This window comes from Magallana gigas, chromosome 5 (assembly GCF_963853765.1).
Source record: "Magallana gigas chromosome 5, xbMagGiga1.1, whole genome shotgun sequence".
Classification (NCBI taxonomy): domain Eukaryota; kingdom Metazoa; phylum Mollusca; class Bivalvia; order Ostreida; family Ostreidae; genus Magallana; species Magallana gigas.
This window is the reverse complement of record NC_088857.1, coordinates 30,173,460-30,184,710: the sequence shown is the minus strand read 5'-3', so window position 1 is coordinate 30,184,710 and position 11,251 is coordinate 30,173,460. Positions and strand designations below refer to the sequence as shown.

Sequence of the window (11,251 nt, the reverse complement as noted above, 5' to 3'; positions counted from 1 at the left end):
AATCTACGGATATACATGGCAAAACTACTTAATAGCTGTTTACGTTGAAACATACGTCATAACCCGAAATGTATGCGTTGATCAGTCAAAAGAAAATAGACCATATGCGCGATCGTTCAGATCTCTGTTTAACTGGGCAACACAAATTGGATTGCGTGCAAATCGACTTTTGTATAAATCATTTTGTAATATTGCGTAAAAATAATTCATATACTTCTAGAATTACATATCTTACAAACAATGAAATGAGACAAAGGTACCGCTGTTATCAGTATATTTTTAGCTCGCCTGAACCAAGTAAAACTGTCATGTAGAGGGGTTAAGGAAGAATGAGACACCTGTCGATATAAACGTGGATAAAAGTACACAAAAATTAGAATACTTTCACCGTTTTAGAATTTTTAAATATCACGATATTTGACAAAAAAATGTTTTCAAAATTTTTGTAAAGGTAAAATCTATACTAGCCCCAACGGGACTCGAACTCATACAAATTTGTGGTGAACACCCTAACCCACGGCGCTACGCTGCTTGATAACAATTCCGGGAATAGGAGATGTATAAAATTATACTAGATTTTATTGTTTATTTCGATCGGATATACGTCACAATATGGAAGTGTCCCATAACACCTTAAAACTATATCATTTACGGTTCATACAATTTTGTCATGTATGTGAATGACATAACCATTAAACATGGCTCAATGGGTTACAGAGGTGATCAAACACTCATCTCCCATGTTCTTGAAACCGGGTCAAGTGGGAATGCAATATTTAAAACAAAAAACCCCGAAAGAACCCCCCCCCCCCGTTCTGCAAAATAATAGTTTTAAGACTGCCATTGCAAGTTTACATATATAACAAAATAAAGGCGGTTAATTATATAATAATGCAATTACTGACTTTATAATACAAAACGTGCGCTTTGTGTATAAAGTAAATAAAGCAATGTTAACGCAATTATTTACATAAACGAACTGCAGAACCGAGATCCCGGATTGCAAATACAAAAGAAGAATGCAAGACTGTTATTTTATGGTTACTGTTTTATTTTTGAAGACATATGACAAAATCTAGCGTTATAACAGACACGTGACTTAAGCACTACCATGGTTACTAAGCCCTAGTACAAACAGCAGCCATTACAGCAGAGCGCCCTCTGCTGGCAGTATTCTACATTCACAAAATTGACCTACATCAGCATCTGTCTTTAAAGAGAGAAACAAAAAAAATTAAGTAGACTTATTGTTAATAATTGTTAAATGCATTTAAAATCATTAGATAATTATATTATCCAAAACAATAACACAATGCAATACATTGTTCATTACATTTCTGAACTTAACAAAAGGAAGAAAACTACATCAACCTTTGGCAATACGGATATACAAGTCATGTAATTACGTCTTCACATTGCAAGCCTCCAAAAACAACATCTACACATTCTCTACAAAATCTTTGGTGGGTGCATAAGTTTCTTACATATTTTTTTGTTCTGTCGTTAGACTTTTACAAAAAAAAAAAAAATCTACATTCTTTTCTGAATGATTTTCTGAACATTCAACTTGCAAAAAAAAAAAAAACAAAAAAAAAACCTAAACTTAAAAAAAACAAATTTCAGAACTTTTGATAGCTTGCAATGTACACAGGAAGACAAACTATGACACTACACTCAGGAGTCTTTGGTGATTTTGATCTGTTTTCAGGTTTCGCATAGAGAAGTCTACACATAAAAAATAGGAGTGGCACTACATCTGATACTCTACTTGTATACGATATAAACAAACAAATTGTTTCTAGAGACACCAAATATATACACAACAACAACAACAACAACAACAGGATTTGTTTGACATGGAAGCACATGACCGTGCTGAATACATAAAACTATCATATGTATAATACTATTGCTAAACAATAAGACAGTTAAAACAAAAATAATTATTGCCGTTTTCTCTTGGTTTTTTTTTTTATCAAATGAATTCCAATAGAATCCCTCTCTTCCTCTAAGTGCAAGTTCTATAACCTTATTGTTCATAATAAAAATAGACAAAAATGTCCAATATGGAAGGTCGGACACTTGTTCTTAGTATAAAGATGACCAAGTCAAATACAAAGGTCATTGATGCTGCTTTAGTTACAATTTTGCAAGAATATTGCCTTGTAGTTTCATACAACACACAATTAGTATTAAACAGAAATAGACAGAAAAGATATATATACCATGCTTAATAACAAAATGAACACATGTAGGGGCAACGTAACAAATACTATCTCAATTATGTACAAATAACTAAGGGATAGAGAGAAGAAAAAATCATCATAAAAATTGTTTGATCCTAGAAAAAAAAAAGGAAAAGATACATTCATTATATACAAACACAACCAAAAAATAAACAGTCATAAAAAAATAATGCAGTCAAAAAAACATCAAAAAAATCTTAACAAATAAACAAAAGAAAAAGTTAATACACTTGTAAAAATTCTGTGGTTATATATACTGCTGGAGTCTTGCTGTCGAAATATACACGATCAGGTGATTGGGACTAGATTGAACTAAGAACCTGAATATTTTACTTAATTGAACTATTTCTCATAAATATCGTTTTCTTTTTCCTTTATATATATATATGTATATAAAAAAGTTAGGATACTGAACACAACAAAACTTGAGATTTCTTGCTTTAAAATAAAACTTGAACACAATACTTTCAATGAACACATTAACAATTAAAAAAAAATCATAATAAAGTTTGACTTAAACTAAGAATTACAATATGGAATTGGGGGATCTAAGGGGGAGGAAATTCATGTCAATGTAGTAGAGTTTCGAACAACATATAAGGATGGCACATGAACATGATTTAACCAAAGAAGATGAACTATTTGACATTTCAGCAGTCACAAATCACAAATATTTTCAACAGCAGCTAATTTCACATCAATACTCATACCGGCTCAGTTAAGCAGTGTCTTCTCTAATTTAGGTAGCACTTTTGCTGAACTTTAAAAACAGCTAGCCTTGGTGATAAAGCACTTAATTTTTTGGACAAAGAGAATGCAGGGTTGTTTCTTTTATCATTGTGAAAAAATACCTAGTTCTTTTTTTTCCCCCTTTCTAATCAAAACTGAGATAATCATTTACATCTCAGATATAAAAATAATCACAACCTAACCACTTTGGTCCTCCAGAAAATAAAAACATTATGGAATGTGTACAGAGCCGAATAAAACAGAGTCCCCTTTAATGGTGACTCCTCTTCATCATAAAATATATCAACCAGTATGGAAGTAACAAAGAATTTGTAACACATTCATGCTAAACACTTTGTCCAGTACTAGCACTTTTGGGGAGGAAAAAAAATTAAAAAAAGAAATTACAAGAAAATTTCTCAAATTACATCGATAAGGAAATGTTTATAAGTAAGTACATATGCAAATTCCGAGCCTGTGCTTACAGTGGTACGTAAAGACAGAGAGATAGCACCTTTTGAGTTTGATGATTAAAGGATAAAAAAGCACCTAGTCCGCCCTTCCTCTGCTGCCTTGACTGACGTGGAAGGTCTATGCTGCGAGATAATTTGCAAAAGAAGAACTCTTCACAAAGGATTAAAATGGGTATACAATTGGACCATACTCAAGAGCACATCTCAGTGACCAAAAAGGTCTCAAAAAGTTATAAAAAGAGGGGGAAATATTGGATAGATTTAGGACTGGTCCTAAAAAAAAAACCTTGGTAATTGGTAAGCATAGGCTGGTTTTTGTAGCATAGAAACACAGAAAAAATGGAATGTATCAACACTCGCATGTCACAAGACACATCTACATACATTCAGCATAAATAGTACTTTGATTTTTAAGACTCTCTTTCGAATACATTATAAATTCATTTTAACATCATATGTAAAATGTACAAGTATATTTCTTGGTTTGTTTTTTGTTTTGTTTTTTTTGACACTGCTCAATTATAATCTTCACAATACAACAACACAACACAACAATTAAACATAGAGTGCACCAATAACAGCACTATTATTATACATAACGTATCCGTAGGGAATCGAGTCAATACATGGGATATGTACAAACAACCAGCATAAAACTTATATAAATTGATACTCATTTGCTTTTTAACAATCCTAACTTCCTCATTCTATTAAGACCCCTAAACCCCATCAAACAAAGATTATTAGTCATGTCTATGTGTTTTTTCCAATCACCAATTGTCCATGACATTTTATAAGGAAGCCCTGAAAAACTTGACAATTTACGATTCTTCAGAATTTGAATAACTGCATGCTAAAATTTCCCCTTATCTTGAATCAACTAAACAATGCTTCTTTTAATTCCACTGAAAATTTCCAATATGTCAGAATATGTCACAAAGTCATGCTATTATTCATATTTGAATGGTATAATTTTACAAGGGGGAAAACATTTCCAATATTTTTGACCCAGTAGAAATCCTGGCAGTTAAATTTCTATTGTCACAATAAAAATGATGAGTATTCAAACTCCCATTCTACAATTGGTCATAAATTGTAAGAGAATGCGACACACAACAGTAAATAATGCACAATTTTGGAAATCAAGATGGAAGTTGGTTCCCCATTAATGGAATTCTGCCGTTATTTTGAAATTCAATTGAAATAAAACATATCTATCTAATTATATCATAATCACAACTTGCTTCTCATAAATCATTTATATTCCACTTTAGAGGAGAGTCAGATTGAAAAATAACAAATGAATAGCAATTTATGTCAGGATCTGGAATAATAAGCCAATATATACTTGAGTCTAGAAACGGGAAAAGTTTTTTGAATTATGCAACATTACAACAGTAATTGGAAGCTTCTCCTCATACATACAAAGCCAGAAAACAAAAAAATTCAGCCCTCCCTCTTTGGTTGTTACATAATCTACACTTCCCCTTGTCTCAAGAAATAAAAATATATGCACATTATGTAGGAAGCTCACATTTTGGTTATTTATTGCTATGATTTGAATAATAAAAGGAGGAAATTTAACCAACAACCCCCCCCCCCCCCCAAAAAAAATAAAAAAATCCCCAAAACTTTTTAGGGTGTAGGAGGAGGGTAGGTTCAAAACCTGGAAGACACTTAATAAAGTCCCTTAATAAGACTCATAAAACAGATTAGTTTGATTTTTAGTACATAATTACTAAGGTTGGGCAACATTTTATCATCAGGCATTGCTCATTGCTCAAGCCTAAAAATCAATAGATTACTTATAGCTTGATAGCTCTGAATGTCATTTGGTGTATGAGTAAAGAAAACATAGAAAATCTAAATATGACTCAAGTTGTGGTCAATATTGCGAAGCATCATCTTTGACTCACTGAGATTTAATGAGCTCAAAAGTAGCCCCTCCCATTAAAAAAAAAAAAAGAATCAGTTTTTCATGAGAACATTATAACCATATATGGTTACATTTTTTAAGCCATGAATTTTTATTTGAAATCTTTCCCATCTTTTCTAAAAAGTATAGAGTATAACCTTGTGAAAAAGATTTGAAAGCTGCACCAAAATATTTTTTCTCTAAGAAAAGAACTTGGAAGAAAATTGCTAGAGTTTGCTTATAAAAATTTACCCCTCTTTCAATGTGTAAATTCTGACAAAGATACATAATGCAGCACCTATCAAGGCCATTGTAATGTGTGAAATGTGAACAGGGGGTCAAATTAGGGATTATTCTGGAACAAAAAAAAATAAAAAAATTAATGACTCATTTATACAAAAATAAAATAAAAAGACATAAAATGCATTTTTCCCAAGACAAAGAACAGTCAAACATAAAATGCATTGACCTTTCTGGAGATCCATTTACATATTTGAATGACATCTTACATGTTGAAAAATATCAAATGACAAAATTAGCTTGTTCAGTAAGAAGTGAAGACATGAGATCAAGAGAGATTCAACCTTCTGTTACCAAAACATACCTTTGACAAGGTGTTTCACCGAAATCAGAACACGTGTTTTATATACTTTTTTCTCCAAGACTGGGTCTAGGCCTAAGAAAACTATAGGTAAACAAGTTTAGTTTGGGAAAATTAATTGGATTTGATCGAATTATGTCCAAAAAAATGGGGAATTCTTTCTTGTTCTTTTTTAGACTCAAGTACACATCCTTAAAATTCCATTAACTCTTCATAAATGCTATGTAGACTACAGTAAGTCACCGCGTACACATGATTTAGTTTTAGGGCAAAAAAAAAAAAAGTTCTCATAAATAGGTGCTTTCATCTTCACAAAGAGATCATCATGTTAATCATTTGTAAATAAATCATCAATAAAAAAGCCATTTGTTGTATATATCTTGTAAAATCAAGTAACTGGACGAAATAAAATCATAAATACAGCTTGGAATAATCAAACTTCACAACCAGTCTACAATGGAGGACTGTGCATAATCTAGCGATTCAATATGCACTCATCCCCAACAAAAAGTCTTGGGCCATAATGATGAAAAAACCAATATGAATTAGTAAATATCATTAATAAATAAAGCACATGAGATATTGATAAAATGATTAAGTGGATGTTTCCAACACATTGGTTGGTAATGCAACATTTAAAAAGAAAAAAATTTCAATGGCATAAAAGTTTCCAATGAAACTTCTTAATTAAATCATTAATATGACACGTGAACAACACACAATAGATATATAATTAGGGGTTAAAATAATCATCTTTGGTTCTATCAACCGCTGTTTGCCTCCATGTATAAATATAAAGTTTTCATCTCTCGAGAGGCCACCACGCTAGTAAAAGTGCACAGCTATTTGGTTTGGTTTTTTGTTATGAATGGTTCATGGAGAGAGCGGTCTTGGACCAGACGATGGGATGAAAACAACACTGATGAGAGTTCTGCCAAGCAGTCGCTGCCAGCTCATGGGTTTTTATTGGTTTTGTGAGAGAACTCGAGTCCCTCATGATATGTTTCTAAGATGACATGGGAGAAAAAAAAAAGATGCAGTATTGCACACTGGAACACTTGAGAGAATGTGATGATGTCCATGACAAGTAATGCTTTGGAACTTCTGAGACAGATCTTCCTAGGGTAACTGTTCTTCCTAAAAAATTTCAGATTTTTTATTTCTGCCATTAAAAAAAAAAGCTTATGAGAAACATTTGCCATTTTTTCTTTTCTTTGTTTTGGTGCATGGTTCACTGGATTGTGGGTTTTAGGATTTATTCAACCATTTCATCCTCTTGCATGTTGCTTTCAATCACGTCATGCAGCAACTCGTCCACCGAGTCTCCTTCTGCGCTGATTCCCTTCTCTTCAAAGTTTAGGTTGGGGACCAGTATACTAAGCATGCGAACCACGTTTTGCCGCAGGAGCCTCAGTTTCGTCTCGTGGTTACAATTCTCACAGGAACCACCATTCACCATGACTTTCAGCAATTGGTCAGCTTCATTTTTGGTCATCTCCAAAGGCTCTCTTGCATTGTTGTTTGGCTTCTTGCTCAGATCGATAGCACCATTTTCTCCCTCCCTCTGCATGTTTCCATTGTTGTTGCTGATTTCTTTTAAAGGCGTCTGTTGGTTCTTGTGGTGAGAAACCAAGGACAAGGGCTGATGTTGCTCTAGCATCTGAGCCTTGTTTAAAATATTGTTGTTATGATTGAAGATGGGTGATGTATGACCATTGATGAAATGACTGGGACTAGATTTCATGTGCTGGAAATGAGGGCGATGGGGCGTCTGTGGAGACAGGCAGAACGGGTGTTGCTGCTGCTGTTGCTGATGTTGTTTGGACATTGGAGATAAATGAGGTGACTTGTTCATTTGGGGAGACAGTTGTGGCATGCCCTTAGGAGACAGCATTGGCTGTGGTGGAAGCATGGGGCCTTGGGGCATCAGAAGAGAGGGGTGGATCTGGAGTGGGGTGGAGCTCGGTGGAAGGTGACCTTGACTCTGACTGAGACTTGGTGGTGGGACCATGGTGGGTGCACTGGAGGAGTTGAAGACGTCGGGCACCACATGCTGTAGGTAGCCCATCCCCCGCGGGGATCTATTCCTCTTCTCCTTGATATAGTAGGACATGATGCCATCATGTTTGTTGATGATGTGGCTCTTGAGGCTGTGGCTTTGGCTGTACTGGACTCCACAGGCACCACATATATAAGGTCTCTCCCCTAAAAGTAAAACAAACAAAAAAATTGCCTCAAAAACTATACTTCATGAACAGATTAATACTGAAATTAAATTCACATCATGAAAAAAAAAATCCATGCTTTACTTAATGTATTAAACAGGAAGTTTAAGATTTAAAGAAACCTGGGGAAAAGTTGATCCTAACAATAACTTTTAGACCAGTACAAGGTCAAACATTCTTTGATTATTTTAGAATTGCATCATTGGGAAGAAGGGGGAAGGGGGATGAATAATTTCTATGTATTTTCTACGCATACAATTTCAATGAATTCTTTAGAATTTCATAGCAATGTACTTAGTGACCAAATATATATCTTGATGAATTCATTTAAACGTGCAAGAAAATCCAGTCCAACTTCCTTATTAGGTACTCTTGACACTTAAAGATATTCCATGACTTTGAAAAAAGACAAAAAAATTAAGACGTAGATAGTTTACACAAAAACACTTGCAGAAAATTTACCTTTGGAGCCAAAACTTCCTCCTTAGAAGGAAGAATAAGGAAAAGGAATAATCAAAAATCTTTGTTAAAATTGATATGTTGCATAAGTATGAATGTCTTTAAAGTTTTGAAATACTTCCACTAAGGTCACAGTTATAATCAGGGTCAATCTTGAAGGTGTTTATTTTCTAAACATCAAGTTGAGATAATGCAGGGGAGGATTTTGATGTTTTATCTCATATTAAACTTTAAAAAGTCTCAGTTTATCTAACAATTGTATCAATTTTCATTTAACACGGAAATAAACTGATTTCAATTTAATGCACAAGATGATGATGTAAACATCCAGAAGAAACGAATTTCATACATGTATGCACAATCACACCATGAAAGATAAGTTCCATATCAAATTATCAAAGTTGAGTACATAACAAAAAAGATACGATTTACGAATTGACCTACCAAAAAGAAAGAAATAGATTGGACCACAACACCTGATTTTCCTTATCGAAAGCTAAGGAATCTCCTAAATACATTAAGTTTCTTTTTCCTTAGGATTTGCAAACCACTTAATGACCAATTATTTTGCAATCTATTCAATAGGTTTGCAGGTAAGACAGGAAAACCATATCAATGACTGGCATCAGTTCACTTTACATGGGAAAAAAAAGGACACCCTATTCAATATGCCAAAAACAAATTATCAAATAACCATTTTACTCTTTTTCTGAATAATAAAATGATATACCTGAAAGTCCTAAATTCTAAACAAATATTTTTTGCTTTAAAAAAACATGACAAGAGTCTCACGTTATCAAATTAAAATATGCAAAAACAACGTAATTTCAATCTCTAATTTATGACTTTTGCAAAGTTTTTGCACATACCTGTATGAATCCGAAGATGCACATAGAGATTGCTTTGGTGTTTTGTGGTATAGGGACAGTGGGTGCACTTGAAGTACATCTCGTTGCTGCCGTTCTCCGTCTTGCGTCGGGTTTGCGTCTTCCCTTGATGAGTGTTCTCTATGTGATTTTCCAGGTTCTTCTGTCGGCGAAACGTTCTCTCACAGTACTGACATTTCAGGTAGTCCTTCTCCACTTCCTGTGGGGAGGGGAACTTCCCGTCCATGAGGGAAAACAGGTTGGGGGCCAAGTGATGCTCCATGTTTGGCTGGAATGGAAAAATTGGAAAACTTGCTGGATATGGCCCAGGAAACCATCCTCCATTTAACTTTGGGGTTCCTGGAAGCTCTGAAGACTTGGAGGTGAAGGAGTCTGCCAGGTCTGACATCTCTTTGATTTTTTTAGCTATATTAAAGTCCTCGCTGGATTTCTCCTTAGGTAACGGTGTGCATTTGGAGATTTCTCTCTCACTGGTCTCAGAGAGCATGGATTCCTCCTCTTCAGAAACCATCTTGTTTAAAATGTCACTTTTCTCGGACAGGTTCACACTGTTGGTCAGATTTTGCTCTCTTAAGGTAGCAATGACAGATTCTCTTGGAGGAGCTCCATCCACCTCATCCTCACCATTTTCTCTCATCATTTCCTCTCTCTCTTCAGCACTCCTCATGTCAATCATGAGGTCATTTTGAGGCTCCTCCTCTTCCTCCTCTTCCTCTGAGTTGCTGTCCTCACAGTTCTGTCCTATGCGCCTGACTATGTCCTCCAGAGTTGGCTTTCTTCTGGATCTATGCCTGTCAGATGACTGACTTGGCGACGCACCTGGACTGCATTCAGGCTCAGGAGTTTCACTGCCCATAGTTTCTGGGCTAAGGTTGGGTGGGCTGGAATGTGGACTGGATTGCCCAGTGTAAGAACTCTCCTTTGGCATGTCGGAGTAGTCTATGGTGGGAGGATTTTCCGGACTGGGGGTGATGGCCCCTTCCGGTGGAAGAAGTTTGTACTCATGGGGAGATGGTGATCTGCCACTTTCTCGTGGCATGGACTTGAAGTCATGAGGAGATGAATGCACAGAAGGATCGGACGGCACATTACATGGACTTTGTGACTGAAGATCGACAACCATGTTGGTATGGCAACGAGTTTCAAGAGAGGGACTGTGGTTGGCTGGTAGGCTTTCTGGACTTCTTAGGCATGTAAAAGTCTCAATTTCCATCATCTAGTGAACACATTTCCAAGGCTATGTACCAAAGCATTCGAAACTCTGCAACAATGAAAAGATTTACAAATCAATACATACATCTATAAAGCCATTTCAAAACCAGAAATTTTATGAAAAAAAACCCCCCAGTTAATTAGGAAAAATACTGCATAAAGAAATGCATTAGGAAAAGCTAATCACAATAGTTTTCATCTTTTTGGAGGACTATGAATTCATGAACTTTGTTTCCATAAGAGAATTATCAAAAATACTTTGTGTATTAGTCACAGAGAAATAAAATGCACAAAATGATTAGCGTCTGCAGTTGTGAATCCGATTCACAAAGATTACCAAAGAGGGAGTGCATATCTGAGAAATACATTACAGCATTTAGACAATTACCACTCCACACCAAGTCATTCCTCCATCCTTATGAAGAAACCACTCACGGATGACAGAGAACTTTCAAAAATTGTAATTACATTGTCATAGTTTCAATCACTTAAAATCCCCCTGGC

The 11,251-nt window shown here is 35.0% G+C and overlaps 1 protein-coding gene across 5 annotated transcripts in view; it reads right to left on the bottom strand.

Moving 5' to 3' along the window:
• Nucleotides 1-1,030: 1,030 nt before the first annotated feature.
• Nucleotides 1,031-11,251, bottom strand: part of LOC105338577 (myoneurin) — a 28,959-nt gene continuing 18,738 nt past the window's right edge. For all 5 annotated transcript variants that reach the window (XM_066084168.1, XM_066084170.1, XM_066084171.1 and 2 more), the window contains 2 exons: nucleotides 9,518-10,796; nucleotides 1,031-8,169 (listed from right to left, as the gene is read on the bottom strand). In XM_066084168.1, coding sequence (XP_065940240.1) covers nucleotides 7,220-8,169; nucleotides 9,518-10,751 — 2,184 coding nt within the window. In that variant the 5' untranslated portion in view covers nucleotides 10,752-10,796 and the 3' untranslated portion in view covers nucleotides 1,031-7,219. The remainder of the gene's footprint in view (nucleotides 8,170-9,517; nucleotides 10,797-11,251) is intronic.